This window comes from Pelodiscus sinensis, chromosome 11, assembly GCF_049634645.1.
Source record: "Pelodiscus sinensis isolate JC-2024 chromosome 11, ASM4963464v1, whole genome shotgun sequence".
In the NCBI taxonomy this organism is placed as follows: domain Eukaryota; kingdom Metazoa; phylum Chordata; order Testudines; family Trionychidae; genus Pelodiscus; species Pelodiscus sinensis.
The window spans coordinates 34,783,171-34,800,717 of NC_134721.1; the positions used below are offsets into that span (position 1 = coordinate 34,783,171).

General features: G+C 53.0%; 2 protein-coding genes across 5 annotated transcripts; both read right to left on the reverse strand.

Moving 5' to 3' along the window:
• Window positions 1-201: 201 nt before the first annotated feature.
• SNX15 (sorting nexin 15) lies at window positions 202-9,572 on the reverse strand. Of its 4 annotated transcripts, none has more exons than XM_075939156.1 (8): window positions 9,390-9,572; window positions 8,786-8,821; window positions 8,182-8,302; window positions 7,254-7,369; window positions 6,440-6,719; window positions 3,572-3,715; window positions 2,998-3,169; window positions 202-552 (listed from the first exon to the last, which is right to left on the reverse strand). In XM_075939156.1, the coding sequence occupies exons 1-8, from the start codon at window positions 9,486-9,488 to the stop codon at window positions 543-545; spliced, it is 978 nt and encodes a 325-aa protein (XP_075795271.1). In that variant the 5' UTR covers window positions 9,489-9,572; the 3' UTR covers window positions 202-542. The 4 variants fall into 4 exon arrangements, with proteins under 4 accessions (XP_075795271.1, XP_075795270.1, XP_075795272.1 ...); XM_075939155.1 differs by having other exon boundaries at window positions 2,998-3,276; window positions 9,390-9,569; XM_075939157.1 differs by lacking the exon at window positions 9,390-9,572 and adding an exon at window positions 9,177-9,297 and having other exon boundaries at window positions 2,998-3,276.
• Window positions 9,573-11,711: 2,139 nt separating this feature from the next.
• On the reverse strand, window positions 11,712-15,534 carry ARL2 (ARF like GTPase 2). The gene is made up of 5 exons (XM_006136561.4): window positions 15,344-15,534; window positions 14,621-14,731; window positions 13,379-13,541; window positions 12,852-12,932; window positions 11,712-12,307 (listed from the first exon to the last, which is right to left on the reverse strand). Exons 1-5 carry the CDS (start codon window positions 15,469-15,471, stop codon window positions 12,173-12,175), a joined length of 618 nt encoding a protein of 205 aa, XP_006136623.1. The 5' UTR covers window positions 15,472-15,534; the 3' UTR covers window positions 11,712-12,172.
• Between the last annotated feature and the right edge of the window lie 2,013 nt (window positions 15,535-17,547).

Here is a 17,547-nt window from a genome sequence, read left to right on the forward strand (position 1 = left end):
TGCCTGGTCTGCTGGGTTCTACTTCCAGCTTTGCCACCAGTTTGGGAGAGGCATGTGTCTCTGTGCCTCCGTTTCTGCAAAGCAGGGGTGCTGACTTCTCCCTCTGTGCTTGCTCCCCTTTGCAAATAGCTAGGAGCTTCCAGACTGTCCCCTTGTCTTGTGCTTTGAATAGTCAGAAGAATCACCCACTGTCTGGAGAGCTGCTGTTGAGACAAACATCTTTAGTAGTGCAGAGAAAGGTTCCCTTCACCATACAGCCCTGTGCTACAGCAAACCAGAGAGGTGTGTATGTGGTGTGTTTCTAGCTGAGGGCTGTAGTCTTGCTTCTAAGCCCAGGGGGGACATGAGGGAAGGGCTGCAGGTAAGTCACTGACGTGTGAATGTGTTGGTCCTAGAGCTCCTTGCAAAGGCAGTTTGAGGTTCAGATCCCAGCCTGGCACGTAGATCATGGCTGGAGATGAGTCAAATGCAGCTGGACGAGCTCTTCTGCCCGGTGTAGATACTCGGCCGTCTTCTTCTTCACTGCTTCCCGGCGGGTGGGATCAGGGTCTCCTGGGCAGGGAGAGGAGAAAGGCACAGATAGGCCCATGACTGCAAGCAACGAGCTGGCTCTCTGCATTGAGCAATGGTGCTAGACAGCTCCTCCTGCAGTGAAACTTATGACACTGAGGACTTGTCTTCAGCTGCAGAAATAATGCAAGTGGGGAGTGGCTTTAACTCAGGCTGGTGGGCCCCAGATGGGCTCGAGGCGGTGTGAGTGAATCTCATGAACTGCTTGCATAGCAAAATTACAGTGTGACTGCCTGCTAGTGCTGCTTGAAGGCAGGTCATCCTTCAGTGCGTTCCCCTAATGCATCCCCATCCGTGTGCCCCCAAAGCACAGAAAGACTCTTTCCCCAGTTCACTGGAATCAGAGCCACTTAGTTTGTTGCGGCGCTAAGATGCCCCCCAAAATCTCAGCACTTCCCAGCTGTGGGGACAGACATCAGCTGAGGCTAGGCTAACCCAAGAGAATTCACAGGCAGACACAGTTAACTCTGCAGGGAAGACCTGCTCTTGCAGAATGGTGGGTAGAAGTTCATGTCTCAGCATTATGTCAGCCAATCCCAAAAGACTGGCAGTTGTCTGGGCTGAGGATCAGGGATTTCAGGACCATGACCTACTTCTGCAAACTTGGTGGCTACATCTACACTGCCATGATTTTCCGAAAATGCTTTTAACGGAAAAGTTTTCCGTTAAAAGCATTTTCGGAAAAGCATGTCTAGATTGGCAGGATGCTTTTCCACAAAAGCACTTTTTGCAGAAAAGCATCCGTGGTCAATCTAGATGCGCTTTTCCGCAAAAAATCCCCAATCGACATTTTCACGATTGGAGCTTTTTTGCGGAAAACCCTACTGTGCTGTTTACACTGGCCCTTTTGCGCAAAAGTCTTTTGGAAAAAGACTTTTGCCCAAACGGGAGCAGCATAGTATTTCCGGAAAAGCACTGACTATCTTACATGAGATCGTCAGTGCTTTTCCGGAAATTCAAGCGGCCAGTGTAGACAGCTGGCAAGTTTTTCCGCAAAATCATCTGATTTTGCGGAAAAACTTGCCAGTCTAGACACAGCCGGTGACATCTCGAGAAAGCATCTGTGGGTCTGTTCTTTACTCTGCTCTATTCGCCACAGTAGCCCAGACTAGACATGGTGAGGATCCAAGAAGCTGTGAAGTACCCTATGTTAATTTGCAAACCCCTGCGGAAATAAAGGGTCCACTAAGGAACGAGGATGGGAAAAGATAGTCAAAAAGCTCCAGCAAAATCTGTGCTTGAGCTAGAGAGGAAAGGGAGCCCTGGCAAAGGGAAAATCTCACACCTTGGGTAACCTGGCTCTTCCTCCCTTCTGGCAGCAAGCTGAGGGCGGCTGGCTCCTTTGCAATATCTGTCCTCAATGGGGAGTTCTTTGGGGCAGGGACTATCTGTTCTTTGTTTGTGCAGCACCTAATGCACAGGGTCCAGATCCAAGACTGCAGAGGCCAGTGTAGCCTCACTATTCGTTCGGACCAACAGAAGGGAGGCCCAGTTGAACTCTGGGGCCTTTCTATTTGTCTGGCTGGAATGTGGGAACTTATGAAAACTGCCTCTAACCACATCTAGATCTCCAGGGTCAGTCCAGGCAGCAGCCCCCCCTGTGGATATGGGGACAACCCCCATTTCCACTAGCACTCAGGCCCACTTGGTGCTGCAAGCAGAGGCTCTCTGGTGCCATCTGCTGCTGTCTACACACATCACAAGCAGCAGCTTGCTCCTGCAGGCCAGGCTGCTTGTTATGCGTGTATGGAAGAGGAGCTGGTGAGGGGTTCAGCAGCAGGAGGAGAAACAGGCCATTTCTGAGGGGCAGCACGGGTCAAAGGCCTGGCTGGGCAGGCAGCTGGGATATATTTGGCTGGCCAGCAATAGGGAGGGACCCACTGGCTCTACCTATGCCACGAAGGGTAAGAATAGAGCTCACTGAACCAGCCAATGGCTGGATCAGTCTCATTCCTGCGAGCAAGCGCATTGGCTGCTGGTTTCCTGCTGCAATGTGGGGAGGGCTGTGCCACCACAGCTTGGGAGAGTCGCCCTGTGTAGGGTGATTTCGGCGCCCCTGACAGACCGGGCCAATTCAAGCCTGATGGAATCGAGGCCTGTGACTCGCTCTGTGCGGGAAATGGAGGGAGGACCCCGTGACACTGCCCACAGGCCCAGGCACTGAAGGGGCTACTAGCTGCTGTAATAGTCACACCTGTGAAAGCACAGGAGGCAGCTGAGAGTCAGAACTCCTGGGCTGGATGCCAGGCGAGGGGAGAGGAGTCCAATGGTTATAGCAGAGGGCTGGGAGCCAGGATTCCTGCATTCTGCTCTGGCAGCCTCCATGTCATGTGGGTGATGTCACTAATCATCTCTGTGCCTCACTTTCCCCTCTGTGCTAAGAAGGATACCAGTTTATCAATGAGGTCCCCTACCCTGGCCCCGTACCTTGCACCCCCTTCAGCAGGATGTCCACCCCATTGCGGTAGCCATGGAGGGCCCCTGCGTAGTCTTTGGCTGCTTCTCTCTTCAAGGCCAGTGTGATCTCCTCTGTGGCCACTGCCAGGTATCCTCCAGGGTCCAGTCCCTGTATTGCCTCCTGCTCCGCAGGCTGAGAGATCTGCAGGTCCCACAGGGCATCAGCTGCCAGCTCAATGTCCTGGCTGGGGAGCAGCTCTGATCCCACGGCCAACGTGGCCCCCTGGAAAGGGCTGGTTGAGCATTGCTCTGAAAGCACAGTGTGTGTGTGTGTGGGGGGGCATGTTAGAAGGGAGCAGGGACCCCATGCCTGCTTCATGAGACCAAAACCCTCCATTTCCTCCCTCCCAGTATGGAATTACCAGGGCCAGCTTCCCACCACCGCACCCGCCAAGTGGCCTGACCCCGCCTAGGCTCTATGCCCCACTTCTGCATCCAGCCAATGGACGCCAGTTCTGATCCAGTCCCAAGTGGGACCACGCTGAGACTAGATCAGAGCTGATGTCCCCTAGCAATGACCCGCATCCCATCTAACCCCTCCTACCTTCCTTGACGAAGGGGTCAAAGAAGGCCAGGTCCTGGACAGACAGAGGGCCATGGAGAGGCGACCCACTTTCCTTCTCCTCTTCCACAGAGGCAAAGAGTAGATCCAGATCCTCCTCTGATTTAGCAGCCGGTGTGGGATCCCCTGTAAACCAGGCACAAAGCATAGGAGAAAGTGTAGATGTCTGGACTAGACCCCCAGATCTCCTACCCGCCCAAGGAGCAGCTCCACCATCAGCTGAGGATCTAGCTCTCAAGGCTTCAGTTTCCCCTGCTGTACAGCCAGGAAAATCACTGAGAGAGAGCTGTTTGGGGCAGGGACTGGCTCGCTGGGTTTGTTGGCGCTACTAACACCATGCCCACCCGAGTCATAGCTGGGGCCTCTACATGCTCTGTAGCTGAAGTTTCCGTAGTCCGGCAACATCTGTGTCCGACATCCCCGTGGGCATTCCTGAGCTGGAGCACTCAGGGAGATAAGCTAGGCCCCGTGCTCAGCAACTCCTCCCCTGCCCTCCCAGTGCTGCAGATAGCTCACTTGCAGCATTTAAGCTCAGCGAGGGCCGGGGAGGAGCGGGGCCGGGGGAATGCTTGGAGGAAGAGGCAGGGTGGCTGTGGAGCCCCACAGCCGGAGGGCAAGAGCACAGCCTTGTGGCTGGTGGCAAGGGCAGGGAGTGTAGCCCAGCAGCCACAGGGCTCAGTGCACATCTGCAGGGCTGCCATCCTGAGCTCCACAGCCACCCTGCCTCTTCCCCTGAGCATCCCCCCAGACACCGGCTCTGTTAATGCCGGCCCCTCTGCTGCCACTGGAGCAGAGCCCCGCAGCTGGCAGAAGCAGAGGATCCAGCATTGATCTCCCCATATCCAGCAGATTTCATGGTTCAGGACCAATCAGGTCCTGAGGGTACTGGACCAGGGAGGTACAATCTGAACTATTAATAATAAAGCACATTTCATAATAGGGCCTGTAGGGACTACTAGTAATGAGCATGCTATAATGGGGTGCAAATCTCAGCTGGTTCCAGGTACTACTGTAATACTACAGAGACCCTGATCTCAGCTGGGGCCTCTGATATGACCATACTATTAATGCACACCCAATATTGTATGAATGCACTCATACAATGGGGTCCCGACCACAGCTGGGATCTCTAGCTGCTATTGCATTAGCTTACTGCTGCTGCTGTGTACCTCAGTGGAGTCCCAATCTTGGTCAGGGTCTCTGGATCCTGTACACTCCAGTTTTACACCATAATGGAGCCTCTAGGTACCGCCACCACATGAATCATGCTGCTAAGTGCATCTAGGCTGGGCCTGAGACAGGACAGAGCCTGAGATCTGACAATCTTTACAGGCGAGCACTGAAAGTGAGCCTTTCATTAGAGGCTCAGAGCCCCAGCGCTGCCTTTTGTTCATTCCCTCCCTGGTGCTGGGCTGTGACTATGGCTCTTTGTTCCCTTCTCCTGACTCGCCTGCTGTAATGGTAGAATCCTCTCATTCCCCACCACCACCACCACCACCCACATGATGCATCATCACTCATCCCCCCGAATCAGCTGAATGTCATGTGCCTATGGTGCATTGTCCCCTAATCCTGCTCTTTGGTCTGCAGAGGAGGCCCAGAGTTCTGAAGCGCCTGCTGCCCCAATCAGAGCCACGGATAGTCAGTGCTCTTGGAAACCAAGCTCTTGGAAAGGGCAAAATCCTTCATGGAGATCAAGGCTGAATTTGTAAATGGTGTGAAATATCGAAATGCAATGGGAGTTGGGGACCTAATTCCCAATCCCAGCCTCCAGTCCTCCCTGCCAGGAAATGGACCTTAGTAATGCCACTTTAGACAGCTGATCACTGGGCTAGTCAGTTCAACATGATCCAATAACAAGGGTGGGACTTCAAGATTCCTGGGTTCTATTCCCAGCGTGCCACCAACCTACTGGGTGACCTTGGGCAAGTTCCTCCGTCTCTGTTTCCCACCTTTTATCTATTTAGACTGTGAGCTCTTCCAGATTGGGACCATGTAACACAATGAGCCCTGAGCTCACCTGGGGCCTGTAAGTGCCACTGCAATCCTGGTAATAATGGGGTCCTAATACAGGGGAGGGGATCCTTCAGGTAAAACCTAAATTCTCCTACTGTGGTGCACCCTAGACCAGTGAGTCCAGCCACCTTTCAGAGGAGTCTCCGCTGTACACTGGAGAGGTAAGGATCTCCTCAGCCCAAGCTTTTCAAGGAGGATGTAGAGCAACTGAGTGGGCCATTGGTGCTACCATGTGTGTGAGCAGCCCGATGTATCAGCAGTGAGGGCCCTTCATCCTCCCACAATATAAATAAGAATTGCTCAAATCTCTTGCCATCTGAGTTTCAAAGCAGTTTCCCTTCCTGCTCCCCGTGCCATAAGCACAAGGCTGGTGTGTCTGAGTAGCCAAGGTCAGGGTTAAATGATATAAATGTCACAGATGAACAACACAACATTTAACGGAGCAATAATATTTTGCCCCTCTTTTGTACCTTTCCTCTGCGGAAGTCAAGGGCTTTGCCCACAGCAGTTAATTAACCCTTTACAGCCCTGCGGAGAGGCTGATCAGTATAATTGTCCCCATTTTGCAGACTGAGGAAGAGCAGCACACAAAGGGGAAGTAATTTGCCCAAGGTCACACTGGGCGCTCATGGCAGGGCCAGAAACTGAACCCAGAAAACCCAGCTCTTATCACTTGGTCAGGCTCCCCCTCCCACAGCTGGGGATAGAAGCCAGGAGTCCTGATTCCCAGTCCCTGCTCTAACTTCCATGACTCCTCTGCCAGAGATGGGGACAGAACCCTGACTCCTGGTTGCCCTGCTGTAACCTACAAAACCCACAGCAGGATTCTCATACCTGTCTCCTCTCCATCTCCCCTGTTGTGCTCCTCGCATGCTGCCCTTACAGCTCCCAGGGGCGCTGGTTTCTGTGGTTCCACTTGCTCCCCTCTGTGCGGCTCCAGTTCCCCATCAAGCGGCTCCGGCTCCCCATCGGGCTCCAGGCTATGCTGTCCCAGCTCTGCTACAGATCCCTGAGCATCATCCCCAATATCCGTGCCCTCCTGTGGCACTGGGATCAGAGGGGGCGGCAGGATGCATAGGTCACAGGCCTCCAGTGGTCTCTTTATCTCCCCATCCTAGAGGAAGGAAGCAGCATAGTGAAGGAGGAGCGGGGGTTTGGGATGCTAGACTGGTCATGAGGTCAGGGATGGGGTATTGGTCTTGTGCTGCTCCACTGGCAGCAGTCAGGAATGCTCCCACACACACGGCAGGGAGGAAGGCCACACATGGGGGAAGTGACCTGCCCAGGACCACACAGCAGGTCAGTGGCAGAACCGGGAAGGGAACCCAGATGTCCAGATACCAGCCAGCCCCCCTCACTTACTGTAACCCACCAGGTCCTGCATCCCTCCCAGAGCTGAGGGAAGAACCCAGGACTCCCAGCTCCCACTATTCTAACCCATTTAGTCCTGACTGTCACCTTTCAGAGGAGTCTCTGCTGTATGCTGGGGAGGTGAGGATCTCCTCAGCCCAAGCTTTTCAAGGGGTATGTAGAGCAACTGAGTGGGCCTGATGATGCTACCATGTGTGTGAGCAGCCTGATGCATCAGCAGTGGCCCCAGAGCACCTAGGGCCCTCTCAGCCCACCCAGCCCAGCCCTACTCACATACCCTGAAGAACTCCTTGAGTTGGGGGCTGTTGTTCAGTGCAGGGATGTGCACCGTGAATCTCAGCATGGCCTCAGCTGCTTTCCTGCGCTCCTCGATCACCTCGGGCTCAAAGCGGCCTGCGGGACAGAGCTCCTGTTGCACTGTGATGCAGCACCCATCTAGCCTCTCCAGGCAGACCAGCCACTCCCCCTCTAGCCCTATGGTACATTTCAGTTCTGCCACCCTTAAGCCTGGACATCCCACCACAATTCACTTCATGTGGTATGATCCACTATGCATCCCTTGTCCTGTGAATCTGGTGTGAGCCCCCTGCAGCATGTCCAGCAATGACTGCCTTTCCCCTGTGGGGACATCAGCTCTAATCTGTCCCCAGGGCAGGGGATTGGTTCCAGGTGGCAGGAAATGAGATATGGGACCTTTCCCAGCTCTGATCCAGTCCGAGATCCCAATAAATTAGACTCATTCCCATCTGCAGCTCATTTGGTGACCTGGGTGTGAAGCGTCTTGAAGGGTGGGTCTAACTGCCCCACACCAGCAGTCTCTGGGGGTGGGTTGGGGACTCAGACTGCTGTGTCTGGGTCAGGGGGAGGGGATGGCATCTGGGTATGTGGTAGGGGCAGTAAGAGAGTGCTGAGTCTGTGTGGGGACCTATGGGAAGTTGCAGGGTGCTGGGGGCATGAAAGGGAGCTGTTGGGGAAAGGGAAGAAGGGGACTGTGCAGAAGGCGCTGGATGTGTGGGTAGACATTATGGGATGCTGTGGAGCACTGTGAAGCAGAAAAGGCTATGCGGTAGGGGGGCTGTACTGTGGGGACGAGGGAGCTGACCATGGGGGAGGAATGAGGGAAGCGCTCTCTGCCACTGCTCCTGCTCTGGGAGTAACCAGAAGAGTCTGGCTGTTGAGCCCCCACCTCTCGGGAAGCCACTTACCGAAGACCTGGGCTTTGGGGAAGGCAGGGAACTCCTCCATGCGCCGGAAGAGATTGCGGTGGATGTAGGACAAGTCTCCATGCAGCTTCTTGAAGTCACTGTAACGTTTCCAGATTGTGATCTGAAGGACAAGAGCCCCCCAGGTGCCCCAGTTAACTAGCCACAGACATGCGCTGAGCCCACAGCTTCTACAGTCCCAGGGACCCTCCGCTTTTCCCCCAAACTGCAACCCTTCAGCTCAAACCTCCAAATCCAAATCTATGGACCCAGCTCCTTCCAGATAGAACTTCTACTTCAAACTCCTGGATTTCTGCCTTCCAAAGCCCCTGGAATTTCACCCCCAGATTTCAGTCACACGATCCCTGCCCCCACAACCTTTGCCATAGGACTCAAAGCCCCAAAACTGTCCCCAAAACTCAGCTCTATCAGACCTCAAGTTATGGGACTTTTCCCATCACTGCTGGGCAGCTGTGAGTGTGGGCTAGCCGGTAGTGGGGACCCCCCCCCCCCACACTCTACACTGAGGGATGGCTATGGATTTCATCCCACCCCTTCTTCGCACCCCTCCCCTGCACGAGCCATCAGACGGGTTTAAAACAGTCACCTCCTTGACATCTTCTGGTTTCGTCTTTGAAACAAACTAAGGAGGGAAGAGAGGAGGAGTCAGCAACTTCTGAGCCGGGAGGTGGCAGTGGGGAGGTTCAGGGCAAAGGAAGGGACCAGCAGGGCATGGGGCTATCAGGCTAGGAGGCGGGAAATGTGATGTCCACAGCGCGTGGGATGGGGAGGCAGGACACCCACCGGGGCCAGCCACGGGCGTGGGGGGCATTTAACGGGACGTGCCTTTGACCTGGGACATCCACGTGCCTCGGCACCGTCCCACGTGGGTTTCCCGGGACCCAGGGCTCCCCCTGCAGGACGCTTCCGTCTTAAAAGGGCCACACCTACGACGCCCCAAAACGGAGCCTCGGAGGGGACCACTCGCAACTTCCCACCTCTTAAAGCGGCTACGCAGTGTCCCTCACCCTGGAAAGTATCGGGAACAAGTCCCACCCCGCCTGCACGCGCCGTGCGCCCTCCTTAAGGTGGGCGAGCGAGGCGCCCTCCTTCCATGGGGCATCGGCAGCCCCAGCTGCCCAGGAGGGGCCCTTCACCTTAAAGGGGCCGCGCACAGCTCCCTGGGGAAGGTCCCAGGCGCTGCCCCTCACCTTGGCTGTCACTTTGTACTCAGTGTGGCCCTTGGGGTGGCTCCTCGGCTCCGTGACCGTGTAATAACGCTGGTACTCATCCTTCACCCTGCAGGCCATCTCCCTCCGCACACTGAGGCTGCGGCCCCTTTAAATCTTGAGCCCGCCCCTCTCCAGCCCCTAACAGCCCCAAGCAGCAGTGACCGCCGCCAGGGAGCGTGGGTTTGCCGAACAGCCAGTACGCATGCGTGGCCGGGCCTCCTTGCCCTGTCCCAGCCCAGGGAGCGTGTGTAAAGTACAAAACTGCAGGCGAGCTGAAGAGTGAAGGGCTCCTCTGGAGAGTGAGCCCTTCTTAGAGGCAGGGTAAGCAAGGAGTCAAGCCCAGGTGTACAGGGAGGAAGACTGGAGGGCCAAAGGGTAATTGGGCGGAGGTGAGGTAAAGGGAGCAGGTTACAACTGTGGCTCTCAATCAGTCAAGTCAACCAGTGTTATGCATACCCCTGGGATACACACAGGACTTACAGCGAATACATCAACTCATCTGAATATCTGACAACTTTTACAAGAGGCAGCAGGAAAAACACTAGCTAAGTCAGTACAAGCTAAAATGTCATAAAGCTTGTTTATGCTGCTCTGTATGCTTCACACTGAAATGCAAGTACAGTATTTATAGTCCAGTGGATTTATTTTATGATTATATGGTAAAAATGAAAAGCAAGAAGTTTTTCAGTAATAAATGCAAATGCTGGGACATTTCTGTATTTTATGCCTGATAAAAGATTTACTCAGCGTTGCTTGGGTCCTTAACTCAAATAAGTTTTGTTTTTCTTCTTTTAAATCATTGTTCTGGGGTGGGGCTGGGGATGAGGAATTCAGTATGCAGGCTGCCCTGAGGAGAGTAGACAACCCCAGACCACTCTTACCGTAGCGGTTTGGGGCCAGGTGAGATGCACCTGTCCATGGCTGCTGCAGCTGTAGTGGGCACAGCCATGGTGTGGTGGTGTGCATATCTCCCAGCTGGGGAACAGACAAACACTAAAATATATAAAAGGTGACCCTTTCTCCATCCTTGCTATCTGCTGGCCCAATGCAGTTATAGCTCTCCTAGTCTCCACCTCTGCCCCCCGTCCCCCGTAGTCATTTTGCATTATAACTCCCTCCTGCCAAACCCCACCCTTTCCATTTTATGAGAAAATCAAATCCATGCACACCCCATTATCCTGGCTCAACCCAACCCTGACCTTGCTTTAAGTTATGATAAGAGGAAGCTGCATACCAAATCTGGTGGTTCTAGCGCTTACTGTTCAGGAGGAGGTCTTGAACAAACGGATAGACATTACTAAAATATCTAGTAAGATTTTGTAAGTAAGTAGTTTAAGTGAGTTTAAACTTGGGGTAACAAGACAAATCAGATGTCTGCAAGGGGTCACAAGAGGCTATATGACAACGGAGAAAAATAGAGAATGGGGAGACTGTGCCACCCTTTTACTGCTGATGCACTTCACAAGCAGGCAATAAGGTTTGAAATCCAGATGCTTCCCACAGCCTCAATCTGCATTTCCTGTTCTGACCCCAGGCAGGTGCTCCAGCCCACGCAGGTTGGCACTGAGGGATATCTTAAAGCTGAGGTTCTGCCATCTTTGTATGGACAAAACTGACCAGAGGCCATATTTGCGGCATCCCAAAAGTTCCCACTGCCTCGGGGATCTTGGTCAAAATAGCACCTCTCATGGCTCTGCTATCCCTGCTCCACCCCAAAGGTGCTATGCCAGAAGGAGGCGGGGGGGGGGGGGGGGGGAGGCGGGTACAGAGTTTGCAAAGCAAAAGGAGATTATATGCACTGGAAAGAGGTGAATTATTAAACTATCTCAATCATTAAAATGTGCTGCCTCTGGGGTGGGGTACAAGTGCTGCTACTACAGGGATCCCTCATATAGTGCTGAGATGTAGCTGCCTGTGGTAGGGAGCAGGGGCTGTTTATTCAGTGCTCCTTTGGTTGGCTCTGAGATGCAGACACCAGAGACTGGGACAGAGGTGGCTGTTTAATAGCTCCTAGTAACAGTTAAGAACAGGAAGTGAATCTTTCATTGCTTAAAACAACAGAGAATTCAGGATAGAGTGGGAGGATAAGGGAGAGCCTTGCAGACCCTTTCCCCAACCTCGAGTACTTCTGCCCCCATCAGCAACTAGGCTGAGGCTGCAACTCGTCTGTGAGAAACAGATGCAGTTGCTGGACATGTGGAGCAATCCCTAAAAGAAGTTCATCTCTCCGAGGAACCTGGTGACATAAGCCAAAAGTGCAAGGCAACCCACACAGAGTCAATGAACCCAGACACAGCAGACTACAGGCCACTGATTTTATTAGCGCGAGAAATGAAAAATGTGAATATTTCGTACAGGCAGGGTTATTTGGGGAGAGTTGGGAGGGGGAGGGGGGGAAGAGGAATTCCTTTCTGCCAGTCCTATCCGTGTACACAGTTCAACAGGCCTTGTGCTTCAATGATGGGGAATTGCCACCACTCCCCACACTGTAAACGATCTGGCTCCTGAGGTTCCCCAGCTTGCCCCATCATTTAGGGCAATTGCCAGCATTAGAGCTCAAACCCTGAAACACATGTGGAAGACCCAGGCCTTTGGGTCAGGGGTACTAAGCTCTGTGCCAATCCAGGGGACATTTGGGATCCAGACTTAGTCCAAGGGGAGTTGCTGTCCCGGTGACTGACTGCTGGAGGAAAGCATGATGGGAGCTGTTCAAAGCTTGGATCCAGCCCTCAAGGAGGAGGGGGGCCATGTCTGAGGCATGATCAGTCTGCCGTGAAGATCCGGCTGGAAATATCATCCAAGAGCCAGTCGATCCCCGTCAGCAGGTTTTCCCCAGTGAAGGCACTGCAGGCCTGGATGCACCAATGGTGGCTTTTGATGCTGTCTAGTTCCAAGGCCTGAAGGGAAGACAAGATGATACTGAGTTACCTGACTGAGCTGAGACCAAACCTGTCCTCAGTCCACATCTCCCAACACTAGCACACACCCCACCCCTACTCCCTCCCTTACTTGCAACCTGGTACAACTGTGGCACAGAGAGAAGAAAGATCATACAGTGAGTCAATGATCAACTGGAGACAAACCAGGAGCTGAGGCTGCCACTCATCTGGCGTAACTCTTCTACTCCATTCCCCTTCCAGAGCTGGGAAGAGAAGAGCTGACTCCAGTCCCTCCCCACCCTACCCTACAACCAACAAACCCCACTCCCAGTGGTGCTGGAACACATTTTTTTGGGGGGGAGGGGAGAGGGAGCAGGGGTGCTGAGCAGTGCCCTCACTCTTATCCGTCCATGCCCCTCACTGACCCAGGCTGGGGCCCCTGGGCACAGGACTGGTGCCCTGACATGGGGACAGCAGTGGGGACACTAGGCCCAAAACCCTGTACCTATGTCCATGTCCCTTGACCAAGATCCCTAGTTTGCTTCAGGCCAGTGGCTCTTACCTCACGAATGGCATTGGAAGACAGTGCTCCTGGCAGGTCCTGCTTGTTGGCGAAGATGAGCAAGGTGGCTCCAGCCAGGCGCTGTAGGGAGAGAAGCACAGGCTAAGCTGCATGGCCCAGTTGTCTTGGCCCCACCATTCTCCTGTTAACCCTTCAACCACCCTCCCAGTCAGTTAGCAGTTGGACCACAGTTCTCCTGCTCTGTCCCAGACAGGGATTGTTTTTGAGTCTTGAAAGACCTGGAAACAGGGGGACAAGGATCCTCTCTGCAGCAGAGGCAGGCCCTGCTTCCAGCAGACCTGCACCAAACCAGGCCCCTCTGGCAGCCCAAACCAAAGCCTGGTTCAGCCAGAAGCTGGCCCACCCACCCACAGGATAGTGCCCAAAAAATATACCCCCTCTCCAAGGGACTTCATATAACCTATTGCATATATTCCACCTCCTTTCCCTCACAGGATACATCTGCCCATTCTCCAAGACACTTGGCACACCCTCCTCCCCCTTTCCTCCACAGGTGCAGTTCCCACCTCTTCCACCAGGAGGCTCTGCAACTCCTGCTTGCAGACCTGCAGGCGCTGCTGGTCAGCACTGTCCACCACCCAGATGAGACCATCTGTGCTCTCAAAGTAGTTGCGCCAGTAGGAGCGCAGGGATGTCTGGCCTCCCACATCCCAGATGTTCAGTTTGAAGCTGGGGAACAGAAGAAAAAAGACAGAGTATGGAGGTAAAGGGACAATCAGGCAAGATCCCAGTATGTAATATGGAACAGGCATCCTGGACGAAGGAGGGGATGTTTCTTCTGTATCTGGCTGGCTGTGAGAAGACCAAACCTTCCTGGCTCCAAATTCCTTAAGAACCACAGAAAGTGAGCAAGGGGCTGAGCTGGTGATTTGGAGAACCTCATCTTGCTTTAGGTAAGCCTGTGGGGGCAGAAGAACCACACCCCCATAATCCAAAGGGTTAAGCTCAAGGGGGAGCAGGAACTGTGAGGTATCTCTGTACAGAACTTGGAGTAAAGAATACAGAACTGGCTGGAGACCAGAGTTTATTAGGCAGTGAAATCAAGGGTGTGGTATAGAATCACAGAACTGTAGGGTTGGAAAGGCCCTTGAAAAGTCATCAAGTCCAGCCCCTTGCACTGTTGGTAGGCCCCCAGCAAACCTATACCATTCCAGACAGGTGTTTGGCCAACCTCTTTTTTAAAAAGTTCCATTGGTGGTGATTTCCCAACCTCCCTTGGAAGCCTATTCCACAGTTTAACTACTCTTATAGTTAGAAAAAAATGTTGTAATATCAAACTTAACTCTCCCTTGCTTCAGATTAAGCCTGTTGCTTCTTGTTATCCATGTCCACTGAAGGCAAGACAACTGATGATGGTCCTCTTTAAAGCAGCCCTTAACAGAGCTGGACACAGTATTCCAGAGTACAGTGGAACCATTACCTCTTTTGAATTACATACACCACTCCTGTTAATACACCCCAGAATAATATTAGGCCTTTTACACCTGCATCACATTTTAACTCAATTTGTATTATTCAATTTATTTGATTATTCAATTTGTAATCCACTGAAACCTCAAGATCCTTTTCCACAGTGCTACTGCCAGTGGCTAAGGGGATTTGAAACTAGGTCTGGGCAGAGGTTGAGGGTTTGCAGTCTGGGGAGAGGGCAAGGATCAGACTTAGAAGGGACAATCCTGTTCAAGGGATGGATGGGAGGGGCAGGTTTTGGGCCCATGGATGGATCAGACACTCTGCCCGGCGCTCACTCCCTGTGCTCCAGGGTTTTGATGTTGAAGCCCAGTGTGGGTGAGATGGTGTCGATATCCTCCCCGTTGAACTTCTTCAGGATGGTGGTTTTGCCAGCATTGTCCAGACCACTGTGGAAAATGTGTCAAGGAGAAGGCAGCTCAGTACATGGGGGAGGTGGGACATTCGTGTCACAGCTGGATGGTGGCTCAACCCATAAAAAAGAAACTCCTAGTAAACTCCCCCATCCATCACCCTTTGGTACACTCCTCTTTGTATTCACTGAATACAGGACAGCTGGTACATCCCACCCCCCTACCCACAACATAGAGAACCTACCCAGGACACTTGGTAGAGCCCAGATCAGATACATCCCTTCCTCTCAAACCCTTGGTATAGCCCAGGCTCTCCCACCCCTACCCCCAACCCTTGGTACAGCCCAGATCCCAGGCCCACAAGACACCCCCCCAACCTTTTGTGCAGCCTAGCCCCCAGCCCCACAGGTTACACCCCTCCACAATACTTGGTACAGTCCAATCCCACAGGGCACACCCCTCCCCCAGCCCTTGGTACAGCCCAACCCCCCAGCCCCACAGGATACACCTCTCCCCCGACCCTTGGTATAGCCCCATTGGAAACCCGCCTCCCACAAAATCTTGGTACAACCATCGCCGCTCGCACTTAAAAGCCCCTTTTATCCTGCAACGTTTGGTACAGCCCACCCTCCCCTTGCACAAGGATACAGCATGAGAAGCCGCAGTTCCCGCTCCTTCTGTCGCATCTTCTTCAGGATAGTCAGCAGCCCCATCACCAGCAAACCAGCCGCCTCTTCCGCCCCGTCCGGCACCGGCTTCCCACAACCAGCGTCCATTGGGCTACGTCGCCGCCAATCATCATGGATCTGATCACTATTGGGTACACTCACTACAAGTCCCGCCCTTGCCGAAAACCAACGAGAGCAAGCCCTGCCACCAGGAGAAATACTCACTGGGCTAGATTTTCCCACGTCGCCACCTAGGCGTCGGGACTGAAATCACAGATGCTAACCCCAGGAATCACAGAGAGGGCGGACCATCGGCTGGCCCACAGCGTCACCTACGGGCGGAGAGTGGTACTACAACCCCTCAAAGGGGTTCATTTACAAGTCGGTAGGGAAAACTAGCCAAGCTAAAAATGGGACAGTTGGATGGGACCCCTTCGAAGCCAGGTGACCAGCCAAGGGTGAAAGCAAACTGCTGCTGTGGGGGCTGTGAGAGACTGTAGGTGGAAGAATCAGCTAAGCAGCAGTGCACCCCCAACAGCCAGGCTAGCAGCTACTGGCCCTGACCCCACCAGCTGGGTTCCTGCCATCTCTGCAGGCAGCACAGATCCCAGTGCAGGAGAGAAGATGCACTGGGGGCTTGGCCATGTCTGGGCCCAGTTTGTCATAGCACAGGTTTGTGTTTATTTTGATGCAGATTCTGGAGATAGAGCTAAGAGCAAACCGGCCATCCTTATTGAAAGCAAGGCCTCCTGCACACCAGATCCCTTAAGACAGGCAATGGCACCTTTGTTTTCACCGGTGTTAATGTCTCCCATGTTACTGAAGATTGACTTTCCGCAATCACAGCTCAGAGCTTCTGTGCACATTACACTGGGGGTAAGGACTGCTATGGGGTGCTGATTCTGCAAAGCACCCATTACTTGCATAGCTGGTGGATGATATACTATGTTTAGATTAGGGATGTTAAGGAATAGTCGACCAGATAGAGGCAGCAAAGGAGGTACTTCAAAGCAGCAGCACTGCACAGCTGATCCCGGCTCCATGCTGCGCTGCCACTTTGAAATGCACAAGAGCTCCCACTGGGGACTCTTGTACATTTCACAGCTGGCATGCTGCCTGCAGCCCCGGAATTCCACATTCCTCCTTTGAAATGTACAAGAGCCCCAGCGGGGGGCTCTTGTACATTTCAAAGGAAAAACGCAAAAAGTGCCTATTGACTAGTCGATGGAAATTCCATTGATTACTTGACTAGTAAATTAACGGTTACTTAACATCCTTAGTTTAGCTATCTATTACTGAAAGGAGAGGGTGCTGCAACAGCTGCAAAGCACCTAGCTGGTGCTATGCAATGTGTGCAAATGCTTCTGCATCTCTCTACTAGAAGTGCTGCAGCACAACCAGGCAGCTATTGAAGGTGGTGAGCAGAGAAACACAAATTCAGTACAAGTAACCAACAGCAGGGAGATGTGCAGCCATTCTTCACTTCACTGTCACCGCCAAGTCTCCCTTGCCTATAGAACAGACTGAACTATTTGATCAGTGAGAAAACTGGTGTCACCATTCTGGGACTGAATGTCATACTAGCAGGTGATAGTGGAGTATGACCTCTGGAGAGCAAAGTCCCCTTTACCTGAGCAAATGAGCAAACACCCTCTGCCTACCTCCACAGGGTCCAACCCTCAGGAGTAAGAGAGAAACCGGTCCTTCAACCCTGCACAGGAGTGAGCCTGGAGAGAGGGGACACTTTTGCTTTCCTAAGGGGAATGAGGCTACTGGCAACTAAAGTAAACAATGTTGTAGGAAATAGTATCTAGGAGGGCACTGACTTTATTAATCACCAATAAGCTTTTGGGAGAAGTTATTTCTCTATTCAACTCGTCCCAGGTAGCAATGAGATCACATTGCTCTCCTCAAAAGACGAAGGGCCCGACTGTTGTTTGCTTCAGTTTGTTCCATTACGACTGTCAGCTGGGAGAGGGAAACTGGCAAATATAGGACAACCCCCAGTGATCATAGTGATAGTGGTAAAAAGGCACCCGAGGCTGCTATAGCTTACTCCCCTTCTTGTAGAGCAGCAATGGGCAACCTAGGCTAGTGTGGGGGCCATTCAGGCCCTCCATCTCAATGGGCCACAAGATTGTTGTACCCAGGATGGTCTCCTGGGCTACGGTAGTTTTGCTAACT